Source organism: Megalops cyprinoides, chromosome 22 (genome assembly GCF_013368585.1).
Source record: "Megalops cyprinoides isolate fMegCyp1 chromosome 22, fMegCyp1.pri, whole genome shotgun sequence".
Classification (NCBI taxonomy): domain Eukaryota; kingdom Metazoa; phylum Chordata; class Actinopteri; order Elopiformes; family Megalopidae; genus Megalops; species Megalops cyprinoides.
In genome coordinates this window covers 4,144,835-4,165,805 of record NC_050604.1, presented here as the reverse complement: position 1 = coordinate 4,165,805, position 20,971 = coordinate 4,144,835, and the positions used below count along the sequence as shown (strand labels likewise).

General features: G+C 40.1%; 1 protein-coding gene across 1 annotated transcript; it reads right to left on the bottom strand.

The window, feature by feature from the left end:
• Positions 1-6,488: 6,488 nt before the first annotated feature.
• emx1 (empty spiracles homeobox 1) lies at positions 6,489-14,097 on the bottom strand. The gene is made up of 3 exons (XM_036517279.1): positions 13,614-14,097; positions 9,539-9,723; positions 6,489-6,913 (listed from the first exon to the last, which is right to left on the bottom strand). Exons 1-3 carry the CDS (start codon positions 13,957-13,959, stop codon positions 6,746-6,748), a joined length of 699 nt encoding a protein of 232 aa, XP_036373172.1. The 5' UTR covers positions 13,960-14,097; the 3' UTR covers positions 6,489-6,745.
• Between the last annotated feature and the right edge of the window lie 6,874 nt (positions 14,098-20,971).

The following is a 20,971-nucleotide window of genomic DNA, read 5'->3' as shown; positions in this document are numbered from 1 at the left end:
CAGCAGAGGGCCCTCTCAGCAGGTTCACCCCTGCTGCATTCTCACCAGGGCTGTTTAATTAGGGTGTCGAGCACTAGCAGTGCCTTTCGGTGTGGGTGTCATTGTGGTTTAATGAGAGCAGAACAGTAAAAAATTGAACCTGGGGGACAGAGCCAGTGTGCGCTGCCCCCTGAGAGACACCACAACCTCGCGGCCCTAAAGAACAACACTGTGACCAGCTCTTTCCAGTGTTCCAGCATCCTCCATTAAATGTTTTTCAGCGCTGTTTAGATGCAAAATTTTGGACAAAAGTACGAGCGATGCGGTATTCACATTATTGCACCTGTCATTCCAGGTGTAATGAATGTTAAAGCTCTTTTTACAGTGCCGGTTCAGGAACCACTGGCGTGGACTCACCACTGCGTGTTTATTCCGTCCGACCGTGCCTTCGCTCCCAGAGCAAACACGTCAGCTTAGCGCACACAGTAACTCAAAGCGCCATTCTGCTAAGGCCCTTAATGAAGTACAGAGTTGAGAATCGTAGTTAAGAGGCCCCTTTTCATACTTTTTCTCATCCACTGCTTTGCAAAAGTGAAAGCGAGAACCCACAATGCATTCTCATCCATGTTTTTTCTTTTTTTTTCTGCTGGCATGTTTCTTTGCTTTCTGAAATCAGGTAAATCACAAGTTGAATCATAAATCGCCTTCCTCAGTTTACATATGGGATTGATTTCAATAATCAGCATTTACGCACCACATTTTATGTGGGGAAAGCGAATCATTGCAGCCTTATTAGTTTACATTTTGACAGTGTTATGATCTGTCGTTAATGCTTGATGGAGTTAGATAGGAAGAAACTTGCCTTTAGATTCATACGGCCTTATCATCCCATCTGTTGAGATTGTGAGATTCATTTGTTTACATGGTTGTTAAGGGAACGCGGTATGAGTCGATCACTTAGGTCAGTAACATAACAAGAATATACATGTTGGACTATTAAAGGAGAACCCAAATCACTTTTAAGTCTTAATAGAAAAACTCTTTAAATTATCATGCAAAATATTTGGATTAAATCTTTTCTCACTTTATGCAGAAAAACAGGGTTGTTGTTATAACACCTGTTTGGGAATTTATCTCCAACTACCTTCTTAGAGTCCAGAACGCGTGCTGCGTACTGCATCCAGACCTACTAGATAAAAAGATGCTAAGGGAATGCTTGGAAAATAGAAAAAAATCTTACATATTATATAATAATATTTTTTATTACAAGATGAAAGATTTTGCCAGCAAAAAAAACAGTCTTTTGTCTTAATTTTTGATATGCGTATAAAAGAACACTTTGGTATGAAGGAGTACTGTTTGTTTGGATTTCTGTTCAACGGAGAGTTAGCGCAAGGCTCTGTTCTCAAAGTTGCGAATGAAAAGGGAAAGTGCCTTTGCCATAGTGAGTCTGTGCCTGCGAACGCCAGTGATCAAAGATTTGTTGGCTCATCGTTTTTGACCGATGACAAAAGAAAACTGTTTATCTGTGAATTAAGTGCTTTTACTGTGGTTGTTGTACACGTCGCACTGTTCCTTTTATCTGTAATCTGACTTCCAAAAAGTGATTACATCCTCTGCGTTGCCCACAGCCTGGCAAATGATAAGTGATTGTGAAAAAAAGTTCTTAATCTTACAGAGAAATCAATGTGTGCCATCATATATATATATTTTTTTTGCCTTGCTGAAAATTGTATCCTTGTCCACCAGGGTTCCGTGGCAGATTATAAACAGCATTGTTTACTTGCATTAATATTTTAAAAATATTTTTGTTGACAAAGTTAACTATTTCACAGTTTAATTGTTTATGATTTAAACTCAACACCAATGGATTCAGGGAAATCTCCAGATCACATTAGTTAAACAGGGTGGGGTTCATTCTTCTGAGATTTCAAAGAAGAAGATTGCTTTTGTTTTGTTGATTGAGTTCACTAATCTGTGTTTACTGTTTTTGTATGAAGTAAATGCAGTTGCAGTACTGTTTTGTATTGTCCTTGATTTTAATGTTAATTACTGATATGTTTACATTTACATGTTTTATCAAACTACAGGGGGTGGATAACGTTACCTGCTCTGCTGTTCCTTAATACAGACAGTTCAGATACAAAAATCATCTTTGAATCTACCACTCTGGTTTTCCATTCCTCTAAGAGTAAAACAGGATGGCATGGTCCCTTCGGCATGAACAACCAGACACAAAAATAGGCGTCGCTTTTTAATCTAGTTGTAGGCACCATGTAGTGCCTGGTATCTCATGTAGGCTGCTATCGTACTGTCTGTTTGGTCATGGTAAGTGCCACTGCAAATTGAACAGGGGTAAGACTGTATTGTCGCAGGGTTGGCTGAGTTTTCTCTTGCAAGTTTGTCCCATGTGAAACCCCCCCCCCCCCAATCCAGATTCAACATGCTCCCCTCTCCCTCCTGGCTCCCCTCTAATTGGAATGGAGGGGAGAATTCACTTAGACGGCAGAAATCGCTTCTCCCATATAGCACCTCCTGCTGCCCCCGGCGGGGCCGCCGTTACTGGCGACGGTCGCACCTGACAACGGGATTCACACTTGGGGCGGGCAGAGAGGGGCCCCCGCAGCCCCCTTGGGCCTCCCATGGCAAGCTGTTCCTTCAACACCCCCCCCCCCCCCCCCCGGGTTTCCAGCTGTGTACCCATCACAAACCCGTGGGAGAAACTCAGCAATCCCTACCATGTCACATACAGCTTTCGGCAAGGCAAACGACTGACCAACATGACAGCACACAATAATGGACTCTGGACAGGGTGTGGTACTTGCTATTATATTATGAAACAAGTGGTGTTTTAGTGTCCAGATTCTCAAGTGGCTGAGCCTTCCTCGGGTTTACTCGGACAGAAGGAGAAGACTCCAGGGCTGGTTCCTGTGGCCTCCTCTGTCTCTGTTTTGCTCCACGCGGGTATCTACCTGCACTGCCACTGCAGCCTCTCTCTGCCTATGCAGCCCTGGATCAAACGGCATACCTCCATGGCTCGGTTTTGCTGTGCCGTACACACACACACCCCTCCCCCATTCTCTTTTCCATCCTCTCCTGTGTGCTCTCCATCTTCAGGTTGCAGCTCCAGTCCTCACACTTCAGTTCTGTCACTCCCTCCCTTCCTCTGTCTCTCCACCACCTCGGTGCTCCCCCCCCCCCCGCTCAAGGTGAGAGCTGCCGGTAATTGTTTGTTGACTGGAGCGCCGTCAGGCTCTCGGTAGGCCTGGGTCTCGTCACCCGAGTGCCTGTGAGAGGGATCGGCGTCCCTGCGGCGACTCCTCGGGGCGGGGGTGGTCCCTCATCCTGGCACTCTCCCCCTCCTCTCCTCCTCTCAGGCCGTCACACAGAGCAGATCAGAGGCAGAGGTGCCCAAAACACACGACATGCCTCTCACCTGCACGCTCAAGTGACATCACTGGGAGATGCACATTCAGAGGACACAAATAAATGGCGGGCAGTCCAAGTCAACAATGTAGGTGTCCTCCTGCTGAGCTCAATAACTAATATAGGTAATACATAATGCTTGAGTTTTCATTGCTGAGGCTTGATACTAAATTATATATATATATATATATATATATATATATATATATATATATATATATATATATATATATATATATTACTAATAATAATAATAATACATATGTATAATTGCATTTTTTTTCTATTTAATTTTCTTTTTTAAATTTTCTCATAAGTATCCACTACAAAATTTATATATTTTTTTTACTTACAATAATCTGAAAATGTAGTATGTATATGTGAGCCAGTCTGTGAGCTGTACTATGGATTCAGTTCAGAAGCACTGAATGTAGGTTTGCTGAACAAAAAGGACATGATAAATTATGAAATCCATCATTTTAGTCCTACAATAATATATGACTTAACTGCGTAAAAAAAGAAAAATATGCAAAACTGCAGTTTGTATAAAAAGTGGATTGCGTTTAAAATGTACCAAGTCTGCAAAGAATATTACAATTTGATTTGTAATATATGGCATTTAGTTAAAATACAAGGTATTTATTATGGCAGTAATGACATAAATTGTTTTTTTTTTTTTTTTTCCAAGAGAACGATTAGTCTTAATTAATAGATTAATTAATATTCAGAAGCTTGCTCTATAGTGAGGATTAATCTCATGTGTTACATTTGCGCATGCAGGACATGGGTATATTGGTGAAAGTCTGTCAGATCCCTTGTACCCTCAGATTTTAACACAAAACCATAGTTGTATTTGGCAGCTACCCCACTGTTAAATCTAAAGCTTTTTAAGCTAAAACCTATATTTATAACAATGTTGTGCTCTCATGAGGATATCCAAATATTTTGTATAGCTTTTGCCCAGCCTTTTCTTTCAATCTGCCAGTCTCGAACACACATATTATTTAAATATTGATAATATGTAGTCATATTTATGTATAAAAATGATTGATTTCTTGATGACTTTAAAAATGATGTAGGCAACAAATGCTGCAACAAATCCGGGATGTCTTTTCACACTTCAGAAAGAACACAGGTGCAGCTGCATGGGTAAACAGCATTGTGTAGCACGTGCACGGTTTTGACAGACCTCCTGATTAAATCTGAAGCTAGGTGTAGAGGGCTTGATAATCAGAGTTTACCGCTGTTGCGCCCCCCCCCCCCCCCCCCCCCCCCCCACGGCGTAGCGTCCTTTCAGAAACGCTCCTCTGGCGATCCTCACCTCCTCGCCCGTCAGGAGGACGGCGTGTCGGTATGGCAGGTATGCGGAGCAGTGCCGCGCTCTCGGGGCCTGTGTTTCACACCTGTGCGGCATATAAGGTGTCCGGGAAGACCCAAAACAAGCCAACGGGCCCCCTTTGTGCTCAGAGCGGCCTTGCCTGTCGGCATTCTGTGTCCGCACCCCTACCCCCCCTACCCCCGCCCCCAACCGAAAATAAACACCGACATGCATTACGCCGAGGACTTTTTTAAACCCCGTGCGCTACTACTTTATGTGCCTCTTACCCTTACCAAACAAGAGTTCAGGGTCAAAAATATGGGTTTCCTATAAGCTATTCGGGGTCAGCGAGCGCAGATTCCTTGCTGCGACTTCCTTCCGATTCTTTTGTTACGTGCTGGGTGAGGAGAGCGAATGTGCAGGGCGCATTTTCCACGGAGAAGCACTGCCTTTCACAGTGCACCACCACCCCCTCACCTTCAGGATTTCTACAGGTGCATTTAATAAGTGAAAGGCATGTGTCAAACTGTAGCCGTCCCATATCTAGGCCTGACTGGTTAGCTTAGAAGTCATTCTTTTGTCTGGTAGTAAGGTCACAAAAGGGGTAAGCCTACGTGTTGCTTCTAAAACATCTTTATTTATTATTTTACAGTTTTTGTTCTGGAAAATTCTTCTCCACACACCGCCAGGACATTTTAGTCCTTGACACGTGTTCCGTATGTGTTTGGGGATTGTACATGAAGTTACAAAGCACTCATCCTGGCTATCTTCCCATTTGTTCTAATGGTCTGTTTACCCTTATATTTAGAGATAAAAAAGATATATGATCCTTGCGTTAATCCCTTGAAAAGATGTATGGAAAAAAATCTGATTCAAGACTAATGTATGGTATGTAACTTCCATACTTAAAGGTCAGTGGACAGAAAAAAATGGTAAAATTCTCAACTTGTACATATATTTGTTATTCAACACAAAGTCCCAGTCTAATATCTCTGACATTTTTCTTAACAGGTCATTTATTCATAATACCAATATGAATCTGCTGTACCAGACCATAACTTAAACTCATAGTACACTTTGCCACTGTCAATGTTTGTAAGCAAGTGGGTCCCAACCTGACTGTCACCAGGTAGGTGCCTGTACAGTATGAAAATATACTTTTTTGTTCTGAGTGACATCATTTATGCAGGAATTTTCAAAGGGGTGTTTCCAGGGAACCACGGCCCCAGATCATGCGTGTTCCCCCAGTCAGCAGTCAGCCTGTACCAGGGTCCTACACACGGGGGGCGGGGGGGGGGTGACGGGGACTGATTGCAAATGCCTCCCCAAAGAGCTGAGGTATAGCTGTTTTCAAAACACCCCTTTAAATTGCTATAGCATGATTAAGAGGCGGAGGAGCATTTACAGAGGCTGATTTACAAGGGAAAGGTGTTGAATAGTAAAGAGGCAGAATGAAACCCTCTGACAGTGGCTGGTTAGGACTTGGGACTGGGGATAAAGAGCATTTACATGCACTGGGAATTTACTCAGAAAGCAACAGCAAGTTTTACATTTGTAGTCTACATTCATGCCATTAGGTCCAAAGAACAAAATAAACGCACGATAGCAGGGCTTGGATATCATTTGCGCCCCTTTCTCCATGGCTAGGTAAGGTCAAAGGGCAAAGCACGGTGACTGCATGATGAACTCTGACCTTCAGGCCCAAGTGTACAGAGCGAGCCGCAAACGGCGCGGAAGCCAGCACAGAGGGACGGTGAAAGTGCTGCCAGGCAAAAAAAAAAAAAAAAGCTCGCATCTGTTCCGTCACAGCTCGTGCAAGTTTCTCGAATGAGTTTGCCAAAAGAAAAACAGCCTCTTTTCGCAGCTCAGAAATCTGCCCAGTCACATATTCAGTCACTTTGCTAGTTGTTTCGTATATAATTTTGCCTAACAGTATCACTTAATAAATAGGGTTGCAAGTGGAAGTGGTCTCTCTTGTGTCAAAAGGACAGAGGGGTAGGTGCTGGGTTGGGGGGGGTTGGGCTAGTCATCAGAAGTGACGTCGATGTCCTCAGAGCTGGCCTGCTTGGTGGCAATCCTCCACCTGTTGATGTGGTGGTTCCCCTTCTTCTTCTGCTGGCTATCTGGACCCTCCTCCTCCAGCTTCTGTCTCTTGTACTTTGTCCGTCTGTTTTGGAACCACACCTTGACCTGGAGAGGCAGAGCACAGCGAGTTAGTACTGAGTCCAGTTTTCCCCAGATGTATTAGCACACTCTCTCCAGGGCATTCTTGAGCCAACTTCCTTATGTATACTAGGGCCATCTCCCCCAAGACATGCCGGGACACTCTCCTCAAGGTAGAATAGGACACTTTCCTCGAGACGTGCTAGGACACTCTCCTGAGGGGATACTGCATGGGGCTACCTCCCAAGGGCATAGTGAGACAGGTTTACAACCCTTGGGAGTCAAGCGGTGAGAGTTCACAAGCTCCACAGTATGACCCTGAGGGCAGATAATCAACACTGCTGTTTTGTTGTTGTCGAAGGTTTAGGCAAAATGCCCTGTCAAGAGAATGATCCTCAACATGTTTGTGTGTTGATGCTTACACAGCAAGCCAACTTTTGTGTTATGCATAAATTAAGATTGATTTCCCACTTGCTGATGAGCACCTGATTTTTTTTCCATCACTGAATTGTTGATCTGGTTGATTTATAGTGTTTACACTTTCTTTTTGGAATATATGTATACATTTTTTCTACAGCATTTCTACGGGGAATGAATTTGATGTTAATGCCTGTTTCCCTGCATCATAGTGTGCTAGATCTATAGGAGTACAAAGCTAAACATATTCATACATCTGCAAGGCATTTCCAAATTAATAGTGCGTTAAATCTGATACAATTTATTGAACACATTCTATGAGCATGTTTTGTAATAGAATTCCTTATTGCTTCTATTTGTGATTTTCTCAACATTATATTACGTACCATGTTAGCGTAAGTAGCAGAATTTCCTGTTAATGCAAGTTTTTTTCCCTGCAAAACAAAGTTTCTGTTTTAAGCGCACCTTGTCCTTTACTGGTACGCATTATTGCGTAGTAAACTCAGTTATCAGAAATAATGGTGCAGCTGCCCTTTTCCGAAGTTAGTTTTGCCGTACCTGGGAGTAGTTATTCACCGTGATTTAAAAGCCTCTTAAAGTGTAATGAGTTAAACAGTGTCATTTATGTTTTGAACTGTCCCATTCAGAGACCTTTTAGGACCCGCATGTACAGTGACAAATTACAAGGTGGAGCACGAATCTCAAACAGTTATTGTTCTCACGAGTTGTTGTGTTAATATTCACCTGACCCTCAGGTCTTAGGTCCTGAATCCTTAGGTACTGAATCAATCTAAGCTTCGTACACTATACTTACTTTTGGCTGAAGTAGTGAAGCATAAACGTAACCCTGCTGACGCAAATGTAACAGCCGAATCCAAGGAAAAAAATACAGTAACTCTTGATCACATTGGCATGTCAAAGACGAGACACAGTACTATTAAAAAAAAAAAAAACAGACGATGTAGGGTTTTCTCGCCTTTTTTTAAATAGCCCTGCCAAATGAACCAATTTAAATGTGAGAAATTAAATAAGTAGCCTAATAAACGAATTTTCCCATAATAAACCAAAATGTATTTCCAATGCTGGATCATGAAAGTGTTATAAACAAAGGAGTTTCCCCGTGGGGATTGGCTCGTCCCTCTCCAAAGTATTCATTTTAATAACAAATTTTAGACAGCATCACATTTTTTTTTACACGGCAGCTGTCCTTTAAGTTGTAACAGAAGATAATATTGCGCAATTGTGTACATATGTCTAATCTGAAAAAGAGAAAAAAATAAATACAAAGGCACACTTTATTCAAGATAAAGTATGTGCAGTCGTTCAGGTACTTACACACATAGCTATGATGTACTTTCCTTGTCATGAGTCTATTTGTGTGTCGTGGCAAGTCAAGCGATTTGTTGCGGGTACTTAAGATGTCTGCAAATGCAGTGACATTATGAAAAAAAAACTTCTCCCATTATAGGTACCCTTAGGGCTTGTTTGTTTTGAGTGTTTCCTACAGCTCAATCATATCGCCTACCGTTTAAATCGGAATGCATACGGTTTACTAAAAAAAGAGGGAGAAATCCTACCATGTAGAGCTTTACAAGCTCCTTTTAAATGGAACAAAGGCATTGGTCAAGTTGAATTTTGTTTCATAATTTTCCAGTGTACAGTAGAATCGTGAAAGCAGTTTATGAGTGTGTAATTGGATATGGGAATTTACCGAATTATTAATAAATTGATTTTGCAGTTGAACCACACACGGAAGTCATTCCGTTCTTTTTATTCAAATAATGTCTGCCTTATACCCGCTAAATAATAATTCTGCATTTATTACAATTAGTCACAGTATAAAAGCAATTATTGTCATTATCAGCGTCGTCGTCTCATTCATAACCTTAATCATACTATGTGGAAGCCATTATTGGGTCTTTTCTGTGATCACTTGTTTTTCCCGGTCTAAACGGCGGGGTCAGAAATGTAGACAACCTATTTTCTAGAAATACTTTTGGCGTTAATGCCTATCACTTGAAACTGCCGAAGTGAGGTGAATTTAAGGGGTCATTTCCTATGCAAATAATTTACCATAGTCAATGGAGGTTTTTCGGGCCACTGATTGGAATGTCTTTGGCATTTGAAGTGAGGTCATTGCGCAACCACAAGACCAGCTCCAAGAAAAACACAAACTCTGCCACGACGTTTGCTTTTAGAATATGTTTAGACACTGCATCTGCAAAATCTGGTTACCTGAGTTTCGGACAGACTGAGGCTGTTGGCTAGCTGTTTCCTCTCGGCGCCCACCACGTAGTGGTTCTTCTCGAAGGCCCTCTCCAGCCGCAGGAGCTGGGATGGAGAGAAGGCCGTCCGGATCCGCTTCGGTTTCCTGGCGAAAGGGCCATGCAGTAGTAGACTATCCTGGGAAACATCATTTCCTGGGAACACAATCACAGCGCGATTCAGCGCCCGGTCCGCGGCACTCCCACTTGCTTTGTGCGCGCAGTCGAGGCGCCCTATTGGAGTTAAATGTACTAGAAACGGGCCCGGAACGTCGCGCACAGGCCTCTAATTAGCCCGCGGATTATTAGCTCCCTGGGGTTAGCGAATTGAAAGGAAGTGACCCCTGAAAGATTTTGCCTGTTTAACCGTTATGCCGTTTTCCCTAACGTTTTTTGCCCTTCATTTATTATTTTCTGTTCGTTAGGCTTGATATACCAGATCATGAATCTGCTGTCATGTCGTCTGTACATGTAGAATATCATATTCGTAAGATTAATTTGCTTTGCAAAGTCGCAAAGTATTATTATTATTATTATTATTATTATTATTATTATTATTATTATTGTTGTTGTTGTTGTTGTTGTTGTTATTATTATCCCAAGGAAGGGATAAATATGACCCAATATAAGTATGAATTGAAAACACGTCTTCGATTGAAAGTTACATATTTAAGTATGTCACATTTAATGCAAGTTATATAAAAGTTATAGGCTGCAATTATAATCACGTAACACTGTATGTTCCTCTAATCAAACTGCGCCTTAATGAAAGAAATTCAAACACAATTTAATATATAAATACAAGCAATGTATTTAAAATTGTTGTTGAAAAATCGAAAGGAGAAAACAGTATGACAAACGATTTATGTGTAAACAGAAGTGTGTATCTACAAAGCGGGGGTTATATTACGTGACATAAAGGATACTATAAATAATTACGATTTAAGGTAAGGTAGGGGTGAAAATAGATTTTTAATAGACTGCATTCGAACAGAAACATGTTACCATTAAAAAAGCTTTGTATATGGGCTCCATATGTTCCAGAAATCTTTTTTATTATTAATACTACTCGTTTCAGTGATATTTTAGTGCACTCCTCTATTTGGATCACCAAATTTGAAACGTCCGGTAAGGGACTAACTTCAAAGAAGAGCGCCTACATAAATCACCGTAACGTCTTGCTGGGGCTGTGGACTCACTTGAAGGGTTGATCGCCGACAAAGAAAATATTTCCTTTACAAATTGGCTGCACGGGGAGAAAAATAACCGCCAATTATCTCAACACCGCTCTCTCTCTGCTTGAGTGAATATGAACGCCCAAAGCAGTATTTAAACGTTAGGCTCTATAAACTCTGAAATGGGATGTAATTATTCCCAGGGTGATTTAAAAAAATGATTTCCATTTCAGAGTGCGTATTTAGTTCAGTAACATCCGAATTAAGGGAGAGCATTTAGCTGAAAGTAAACACATGTCGTCATAAAAACGAGGTAAGTGATGAACACACAAACCACTGTATTACAAAACTTAAATTGTGCTATTTATTTTCACCGTTTGTCTCCTAGCCGCACACTGAGTCATGTAAAGAGGGCGCCTTCTGACGCAGGAGCACGGCAAAAAGTTACTATCGTCAAAACCCTCAATTACAGCGCATATCATTCCACACATTTATAGACATGTGGAGACTGTTAATTGCCTTTTCTGTAATGAAGTTATGTACTGTGTCCATTCTTATTTAAAAAGAAACGTTACGCTGGGCCCCCTCCAACAGGCAATTTAGGACATCCCTCATTAGCCTACATAGTTTTATTGTTGTTCTTCAACCTACGCATTCAATCGCATTCAATCGAAAGTTCCTCTGGTCTTCCTAAGAATATAATTATTTTGCATTTTTTAACGTACACAATCCTTTCAGTTTGAGCTTTGTGACTACGTCTCGCTTCAAAAAAATTGTCAGATGGACCGGCCCAAGATTGCGCGCTGAATCAGACCCGCTGCCTTAAATACTGTTGAAAAATCCAAACAGCCTTCGTGCTTTCCCTCAAAGTAAAAAGTAAATAAATAAACACAATGATTATTTTTATTTAAAAAAAACCCACATAAAGACCAATCAGCTTGATGCGTACCCACATGCTCTAAGAACATTACAGACTATGCAGAAAGTAAACGCTTAAGGCCCTGCACCTAACACGATGAACTCCCTGTGGCAGAGGTCATCTAACAATGTTTTGCAAATAGTGAAATGAGTAATACTTGCTAAACCTGAGTATTTGATAGGAACTGGAAAAAGCATGACTGAAAAGCTTCCACGATCTAATGAATGCCGATTTTGTCCAGAAAGCCAACGCAGCCACCAGGACATTATAGCAGCCGCGATTAGTGTTGAAGCTTAAGATAAATAATGTAATGACAATAACAAAAATAAACCTAACAATAAGAATTGTATGCTCAAGTGGCTTCTGGTAAGCGGTGGATCTAACATTTCCCCAAAGATCAGCAAGAAAGTATTCTAGATGTCTCAGTGTGTCACACTGGTGGATAATTCAACCCTTAATACGTAAACAACATTGCATTAGTCAGCTTTTGGGTTGTGAGTTACATTGAGTGTCTCCCCAAATATGATTAAATTTAAGAACGAGTCAGTCAGACTGACCGAAAACGTTTATGTCCAGATGCGCTTCGTTCTTTAAAAATGGAGCAAGTGGATCTTGGTAGCTTTGGACAGTAAGAAATGCACAACTGTGCACCATTAATCAAAATAAGTCTTAATCCACGCAAAATAAATTATGAAATTTTAAAATATACAACCAGACTCTTAAAAGTGTAAACATTAATATTATGTTGAGAGAATTTCGCGATAGAAAAAAGATAACTGTTGAGGGAGAACTTCAGATTTTCTCGATTTCATCTTATATATATATATTGAATATGTATATATATATATATATATATATATATATATATATATATACATAGAGAGAGAGAGAGAGAGAGAGAGAGAGTGAGAGTTATAGTTCATTGGCCTCCTTAACACGCTACCTTGTATTCCGTATTTCTTGTCACATTTTTAATCCTTCTGCTAGGTATAGGTGCTTCGTGTAAGGCGAGTGATGGTAAATGCCTCAAATCCCTGTATTATGTGGATAATCGGCTAGTTTCATTATTGCTCCCGACACAAAACAATTTCAGTTATCTGACTCATACCAGTCCACTGACAACGCATAGCCACGGGCGAAGAGAGGACAGCGAGAGAATAAGATAACTCAATATGTTGTTTCTTTTTCCCCAGAACAAAGACTGCATTTTTCTCTCATGTGTAATCCCTTTCCTTTCTATAGATTTAAAATGGTCGTATTAAGATTGCAACGCTTCCGCATTTTTACAGATATCTTATAGAAAATATAGATGCTCTGGAGCAGAGCAAATGGAGGTCAACAAGTCGACAGGGGACACTTTTTTTCTTTTCCGCTTTGAAACGAAAAACGTTGAAAAAATGAACAGATTTTCAACTTCACATTCATGTCATCATTGAAAATAATACTTCCCTTTTCCATCGTCCAGATAAAGTCACATCATCGTGCTGTTGAGCTATATTTACAAAGTGACTACACTTGACTGTATCCCAAGACATGATTAGTTGAATGTCTGACACACTTACACCCATCATGTTACTCGCTGATAATAATAATAATAATAATAATAATAATAATAATAATGCGTGCTATTAGTAGTAGTAGTAGCTGTTGATATTATAGTAGTATGGAACCGTTGCAAATAGCAATATTATTATTTATTTACTAAATAATTTCATTTCGAGTAAAAATAACTTTCATGAATTGTCGTACTTTTATACATCTTTCACCCACAGACTGGCAATATATTCCAAATTAAATGCCTTTTTTTAAACCAGAAAATTACATCCGCTTCAAAGGACGGTTTGGCGATATTCTATTATAGCTATTATGGATGCATATGTACGACAGACAATGAAACTGAGGCACCATAATTATATTGCAAAATGACGTGCAAAACAGTAATTAACATGTACCTTGAAATCTGTGTCCGAAAAATCTGTTCCGCAAAACCCAGGGATAAAAATTTAAAGGGTCACGGTGCTGAGCTCCAAAGAAAGAGTGCGGGTGTTGCAGATGCGAGTTGCCAAGTTGCGGATGATGAACAGTCAATGACGGATGATTAACTGTCTCTGGGAAGACCAACTCCGGGTTCGGATACAGAGACCTGCTGGTTGGGCCCTGATAACCGTTCATAAAGGCATCTGTGGGGTTGGGATAACTTAGGGCGGTTGGTCGGATGGGATCTTCTGCCGTCAAAGGATTTTCCTTTGCTACCAAGGATTCAATTGTGAAGCAGCGCTTGCCCGCTGGCGGAAACATTGTTTGACAGTCCAGGTGAACTCCAAGGAAAAGTAGCGTCTCACTCGTAACTTCTTCAGTTGTGATAAGCAAGTAAACACGTTTAAAAGGGCATTAGGAAGACAGCTGTGTCCAACCGGACGCAAGTAAGGGGAAACAATGCGCAATGAAGATTTAGAATCTCAAATATAAAAATAGGAGATGCGAATCCATTGGGCTGCACGTGCTGATATATGACGAACTGAAACAGTGTTTGAAGCGCCTGTAGAGTGACAGGGGCGCAGATATGTGCAATGCCTATTGGTGCCTGAGTACACAGCTCTGATTGGACAATTGCACCAGCCCTCCAGAGCAGTCCTGCTACCTGGAGAATGGATCGCTCAAAATAGCGGGTTGGAGCTTGCAGCGCTGCTGCGAACTTCAGTTTGGGCGCTGAAGGCTCATGTCATTGAACCGGGACGATTGGCTATGTAAAGTATTGTGACTTGCCATCGAATTACTTGCCATCGAATTACATCAAAACCCCTGGCGGGTCTTTTAGTCGCTTGATGTGCCGGCTGGATTCATCTTTATATTCAATTTGGCGTCTGCTCTCAAAAATATACTGGATTGGATGCATCTTGGAAACAATTAGAAGCAAAATAACATCGCATACTGCAACTGTAGACGAGTCACGGACAAAGCTGCTATGTTTTAAACTAAAAAATTATAATGCGCTCGAAATTCTCCGCAAAGTTTATTGTGGTGAATTGTTCTTACTTTTTAGTTTTTTGATGGTAATTTTACGAACAGTTATCAAAAAGGACATACTGGCAAACGACGCCCCAGTTTCCTTAGGCTGCTTCAATCATAAAAATGTATAGTTATCTAGGTAATTGCCCAAATTCACATAAGAGGAAGCATGTACATTAAAAAAAAACTCATTTAAAAACCTCATAAACGAAGTAACATTCAAATACATCATGAGATTACAACAGAGGAGTGGTTTCCCCTTTTCGTTCACTTTCCCCCATGAATGTATCCCTGTAAAACTAATTACTGATTGACTCGTGTAATTTAAAACAATTCCAATGTCACAGTCATGCAATGCGATGTCAGTGGTAGTCATGAGAATTGTTTTTTTTTTGCGCTCTAAAATCATTGCGAAATTTGGAAAAAGCTGTCTTACGCGTCCCAACACACCAAGCAACTTTATTGAAATTTGACTTCTGCAATATGTAATATATAGATATGCTATTAATGCACAATTAATTGTTCCGTTAAGTACTATAGGATATTCTAGAATTCTAAAAAGTACAGTATCAAAACCACAAAATACCCCTTCCCTCTCCATAGTTTCAAACAGTCATTGTAGTTATGTTTTGCCAAGAAAAGTTGTTCTCTATCGTTACAAGATAAACGCTTTCAAACGAACAAGGTTTGCTTTCCCAAAATTTCTTTTTGACACTTTTCTTTTGAAAACGTAGAAAACGGAGTGTCGTGAAGACCCCGACCTCTCTTCCCCGTCACAGTCCATTCCAGAATTCCACGACGCGGCTTCCCTTCCCCTGCACACCAGCAAGTGCGAGGCACCAGCAAGCTTAGTTTGCGCGCTCCGTAGCAGCTTTGCAGACGATTTCACTGCATACCAGTGGCTGGGAACACCTCTCCTAAGTTAAAACGTAAATTTTGAAAATGTCATGACTTTTAAAATGGTTATCAGTGAATAATTTGTCAATAATAACAATGTTTGTTATTTTTATGAACTGGAAGAAAAATAAAAAAGTAGAGGCATAAGTATGCAGAGAAAATACTATAGCATTTATGAACTCACTTTGTCATTGAACATCCTAGGAGCCTTTTGACTTCTGCAAAAATGCCAACCCTTTTTTAACTTTAATTTCTGCAGAATCACTTCCTTCACTTAAATACATAGCGAATATTTACAGTTCCTTTGGATTTTTACCCTGGGGTTTTTACCCTTTTCCTGAAACAAGAATAGTTTCGCTAATAATGTTCTTGTCCTTTCCCTTCAATGATGGAAATGTAACGCATTTATAAAGGTTGCCTTTATAAAGGTTATCTTTGTTGTTTATATGAGTAACATGCAATGAGTGTTTGTAAAAGCACAACTTGGCTCAAATAGCCTACCTAAATCTAGGATAATAAACTGATTGCCGTTCTCTGTCCTCTGAAAGACTTCATTTTCTCTTTTATCTGAAGTGATAGCTTGAAGTTCGCATTCAAGTTTATTTTATTCACAAATCGCTCAGGAAAACAAGTTTTCTAGCAACACTAGAACAAGGGAAATTTACTAACGAATCTTCTAAGGCAACCGTTTTATTTACACTTCCAGAAGAGCGATATCTTCGTTTTTACTTTTGCTCCGATATGGTGCTGCTGTCGCCGCTAAACTATAACTGATGCTAATTAGTAGTAGGCTAATTGCGGTATTTATAAAAACAACAAAACAGTACTACTATTCAACAATAAAATTATTATTATTATTATTATTATTATTAGTAGTAGTAGTAGTAGTAGTAGTAGTAGTAGTAGTAGTAGTCGTAGTAGTGGTCTGTGATTACTGCACTCAATAAAATAAAAAGAACCTTGAATCATGTTCTGAGATATTCAAATGACTTTAACTCAAGTTGTCTTTTGTAAATGCGCTTCGTTTTGGGTTGTAAGACGGTAATATTTATTTAAAAATCTACAACAGTGATGGGCAGCGCGCTGTACCCAGGCCTCAAATAACGTTTTTTTTTTTTGGGGGGGGGGGGGGGGGGGGCTAACAGGACCCCTACGGGTCCAACAAGAAACCAATATCACGTCTAGTCGAACACACATTAACCCGATCAACCGCAGCTGTGTAGTTGAGGGGTTTCCACCGCTGAGCTCAATGACAGTGAGAGATAACATCTCCCTTGCCAGCCAATGTTACTGCAGCTGTTGCAGGTCTAGTAGGCTACTCAATGGCATTTTCCTTGTGAGACACGTGGAATAATACTGAAATCAAGAGAGAGGTCGATGCATGCAGAGTCGCGTTTAAACACCGACGGAACAGGAAGACGATTTCCTCCTGTAATCGTTGCAGTGGTCATTGTTCAAAGCATGTGAACTCCATGCAAAAAAGCCGCTACTGACCGAAATTCTCGGTAAACTCAGTTTGCCTCAGTGTTCTGAATATCCCTTGCTGAGCGGAGGTCACTTTTCCGTCTCAAGTTGTGCTTTCGCAGTTAATAACTAACATGCTCGTTTACCCAGAGAGTGCATTAGAAAATCATTCCAGATGAAAATAATGAGGCAGGACAACATGTTGATTGGGTGTTTAGAAGTCAAAGGATCCTGCACTCACCGAGTCATCGGTTTAGACCGCCTAATTATTTACTTTACCGCCAGTGTTTAGCGGCAGGCCTTTTTTAATTTGGTCGGCGCGGTGCTTTAACGGAGAGTGTAACTTTTATTTTTGCAGTGATATTAGACATGATAGTGGAAGTATTCCCTACAATCGTATTCCTTTTATGTGATTTTTAACACCACCACCGAAAAAAGAAAACAAACGTATACGTCCTATATACGCTGAAATATTCTTGCACTGATCTTAACCTCCAGAAAATGACAAATTGCAAAATGTTTTCAGGACTTTGCTGGAACTGTCGTGTTGATTGAACAACTCCAAGCTGTGCATTATTTCATACTTTCATTGTTCCTCTGATTGAGTTCTGGCGCGGCGCTGCGTTTTTCCCTTTAAAATATAGCCTCATTAAAATAATTTTCACCATTATCATTGCCACCATTACCTTGCCATTACATATTTTTAGAATTCTTGTATGTGGATGATTTGTGCGTTGTGGACGTAATTACTAGCAGTAGGCTACTATTGAATTTGCGACAATGATGTTTGTAGCTAAGATTTTCACATCGATTGATATTTTTTTCATTATGATGGTTAGCGGTAACGAAATTGGGCTTTATTAGACTGAGCAGTTGTAACACAAAGGTAGTAGGCCTTTACAGCCATAAGGAGACAAAATACTCCATAATTATTATTTTATCAATTGTCATCATTAGCAGGTTTTGAAAGCGCTTCCATTCCTTATTCTAACATAACATGACAGCGAATTTAGTCAGTGTGAATGAACCCTGTTAGGAATCCAATGCATGTGTTGAAACGGCAGTCATTTATTAATGACAGGCCGTCCCGTTGGTGACTCGGTACATTCTGAATAGAAAATGTTCCATTGGGGTGTCGTCACTCCGTATTGTGCCTTGCAAATCCGCCAGCACCATATGCTGGCCATCAAGGTGTAACAATCCTGATATCTGCTGGGTTCCCGCTACACGTTGCTTCTGTGCCGCCTTAAGTGTACGCTTTATAGAGTACTAAAATATTTATGTGAATTATAGTCCCACGTTTTCGGGTTAGTGTAATTCCAGTATACAATTTTTTAACGCCTTGCCAATAACTACAACATCCGGTTATAATTTTTTGAATTGTGAACGCAGTTGGGGGAGTAGATGCACGTTTTGAGGGCATACTATATTTTAAGGTTTTTAGAATTTTCTAATCACGTAGCAAAGGTCACGTTTGATTGTTAATGATTGTTATTATCATTAGTGGTAGTAGTTGTAGCATTGAAAACAACAACGACGACGATGCTGCTGTTGCTGGTGCGAATAACAACAATAATAATAATAATAATAATAATAATAATAATTGTCTGATTTGGCAGATGCAATGCATAGGACAATAAATCCAATTACTTGGGTACAGGAGAACTTTGGTTACAATTACAAAGACATATAAACAATAGTTTTTTAAAACAATATTTTTATTTTATTTATGTGTACAGATACAGCAGGCATCTACAGCTAGATGGCTATACTGAGTAACTGTTATCAGTATCACATCAAATGTTATGGTTAACAGAGCTTACATTTCTCAAACTCTGAAAAAAATAGTGACAGTGGATTATTTAGCCCACCCATCATGGCCCAAATAATGTACAATAGTTCCACTGCTGTTTACTGCCATTACTACTACAGCTACTACTACTGACAACAACAACAACAACAACAACAGCAACAACAACAACAATAATAATAATAATAATAATAATAATAATAATAATAATAATAATAATAATGCATGCTATTAGTAGTAACCAGGTCAGCCACCAAGGAGTACATATGTAACAGTGATTCAGATAGATGAAATGATTCAGATAGATGAGGAAATGGCCTGCCAGTAGTGTGTGGGAGTGGAGTGATTTATCATGGAAAATAAGGTATAAAGCTGAACAGTTAGCACATCATTAAATAAAACTGAGAGTATGCAATGACACCAGGCTGCAACAGGACGTGTGTGTAGGAAGCTAAGCAAGACAGCAGCACTGGGGAAAAGAGGAGACAAGACCAGCCCTTGAACCATAAACAAACACTATGCAATCAGGAAACAGATGCACAGATGTGACAAACATGGCCTAACATGTTTGAAATCAGAGCATGGATGGCAAAGATCTATATGAAGGATAAATTAGTATGCAAAAAAAAAAAAAAAAACGAGAATCCAGATCTCAATTAGAATAGACTCATGACACCTTTGCTTGCCATAGTCAACACATACACACAGATTTGCAGAGTTGCCGCACAATTCATTAAGCCCCACCTTTGTGCCACACGTACACACACGCATACACATATCCAGCGAATGTAGTCACGTGGTTCAATACGCAGTTGGGGGTGGAGGTGGGGGCTATCGGGGAATTTTCTGGAGGAACAGGGTGGATAGGCCCAGGAGCTCAATACGCAAAACAGGAGTGGAAAGAAAGTATTTAACAGTACCGTTTATCAGCCTGTAATATACAATCTCATTGACAGGAAGTTTACATTGTTTCGAATTAGACTTGCCTTAAGATTAGGATAAAACAAACTGGGTAAAATATCACTGCAGTCTGACTTTAAACCAAGAATACGGCGCACCCTTTATCTGGTCTTCACCTTCGCTGTAATACTTTACTTCGTTCTCAAAGCCCGCGCAGGTACATCGAAAGAAAGGCGACGGACACCCTCCTGTGTTTTGCTACTCAGAATCGGCACTTAGAGAAACTAAAATGGAGTGCTTGCCCCATGCCTCTGTCTATCACCCTCCCTCTTGAGGTGCAATTAATGGCTTACGGCATCAGATCGGTAGTGAATGCTAATGGACCATCTGTACAAGAATGAATTAAAATCTTCCATGCTGAGGGACTTAAAAAAACAGACCTAAGCCATGGGCAGTATGATGTGTGTGTGTGTGTGTGTGCACGCGCGTGCAGATTTCTTAATCCTTTCCAGATTTTACATATTTTACATATATACTCCGCTTCCACGGGCTCAGCACTTGTTCCACAGTTAGATTTAAAATGATATTCGAGAAAATTATATTTAGTTTGCCTTGTCCTCTCCACTATAAACTATAGTAGGGCCTAAACCTGTAAAAGATAATTACAGATATTAGCTTTACCACAAAATTAATCATTGCGAGGACTACTAAGCACAGACATATGAAGTACGTTGCTTGTCAGGACAAAAGAAGTTGTTAAAAATTCGCAGGTGCAGTCGGATGATTTAAAGAGATATTCTGGTACGCATTGTTCAGAAGGTCGTTACTAGGCCACAATGAACGTTGATGTCACACTGTTTAAAAAAGGAGATATGAATAAAACAGCTGGTTCAAGTACGCAAGGTATTTTTCCGCATTCATCTCTAGCGGCAACTGTACATTGGTAATAATCTGACACAATGTACTACGCATCGATTCCGAGACTGCTTAGATAGCACACGAACATCAGTCGTACAAATCCTTCCTTGGTCTCGTTACTTGGTATTCTCATAGCTAGTTATACTTTATTTGTTTACTGCATACTCTCATATTACTTAATTTCATTACAAGTTAATTTCATTACTATCCATATAAAATGTAGCCAGTCAAGACGTAGTTTTCTTTTGACCATAGCCACCCGTAACAAATATATTCAAGTGAATATTGGTTTTTATACACGTGTTTCGAAGT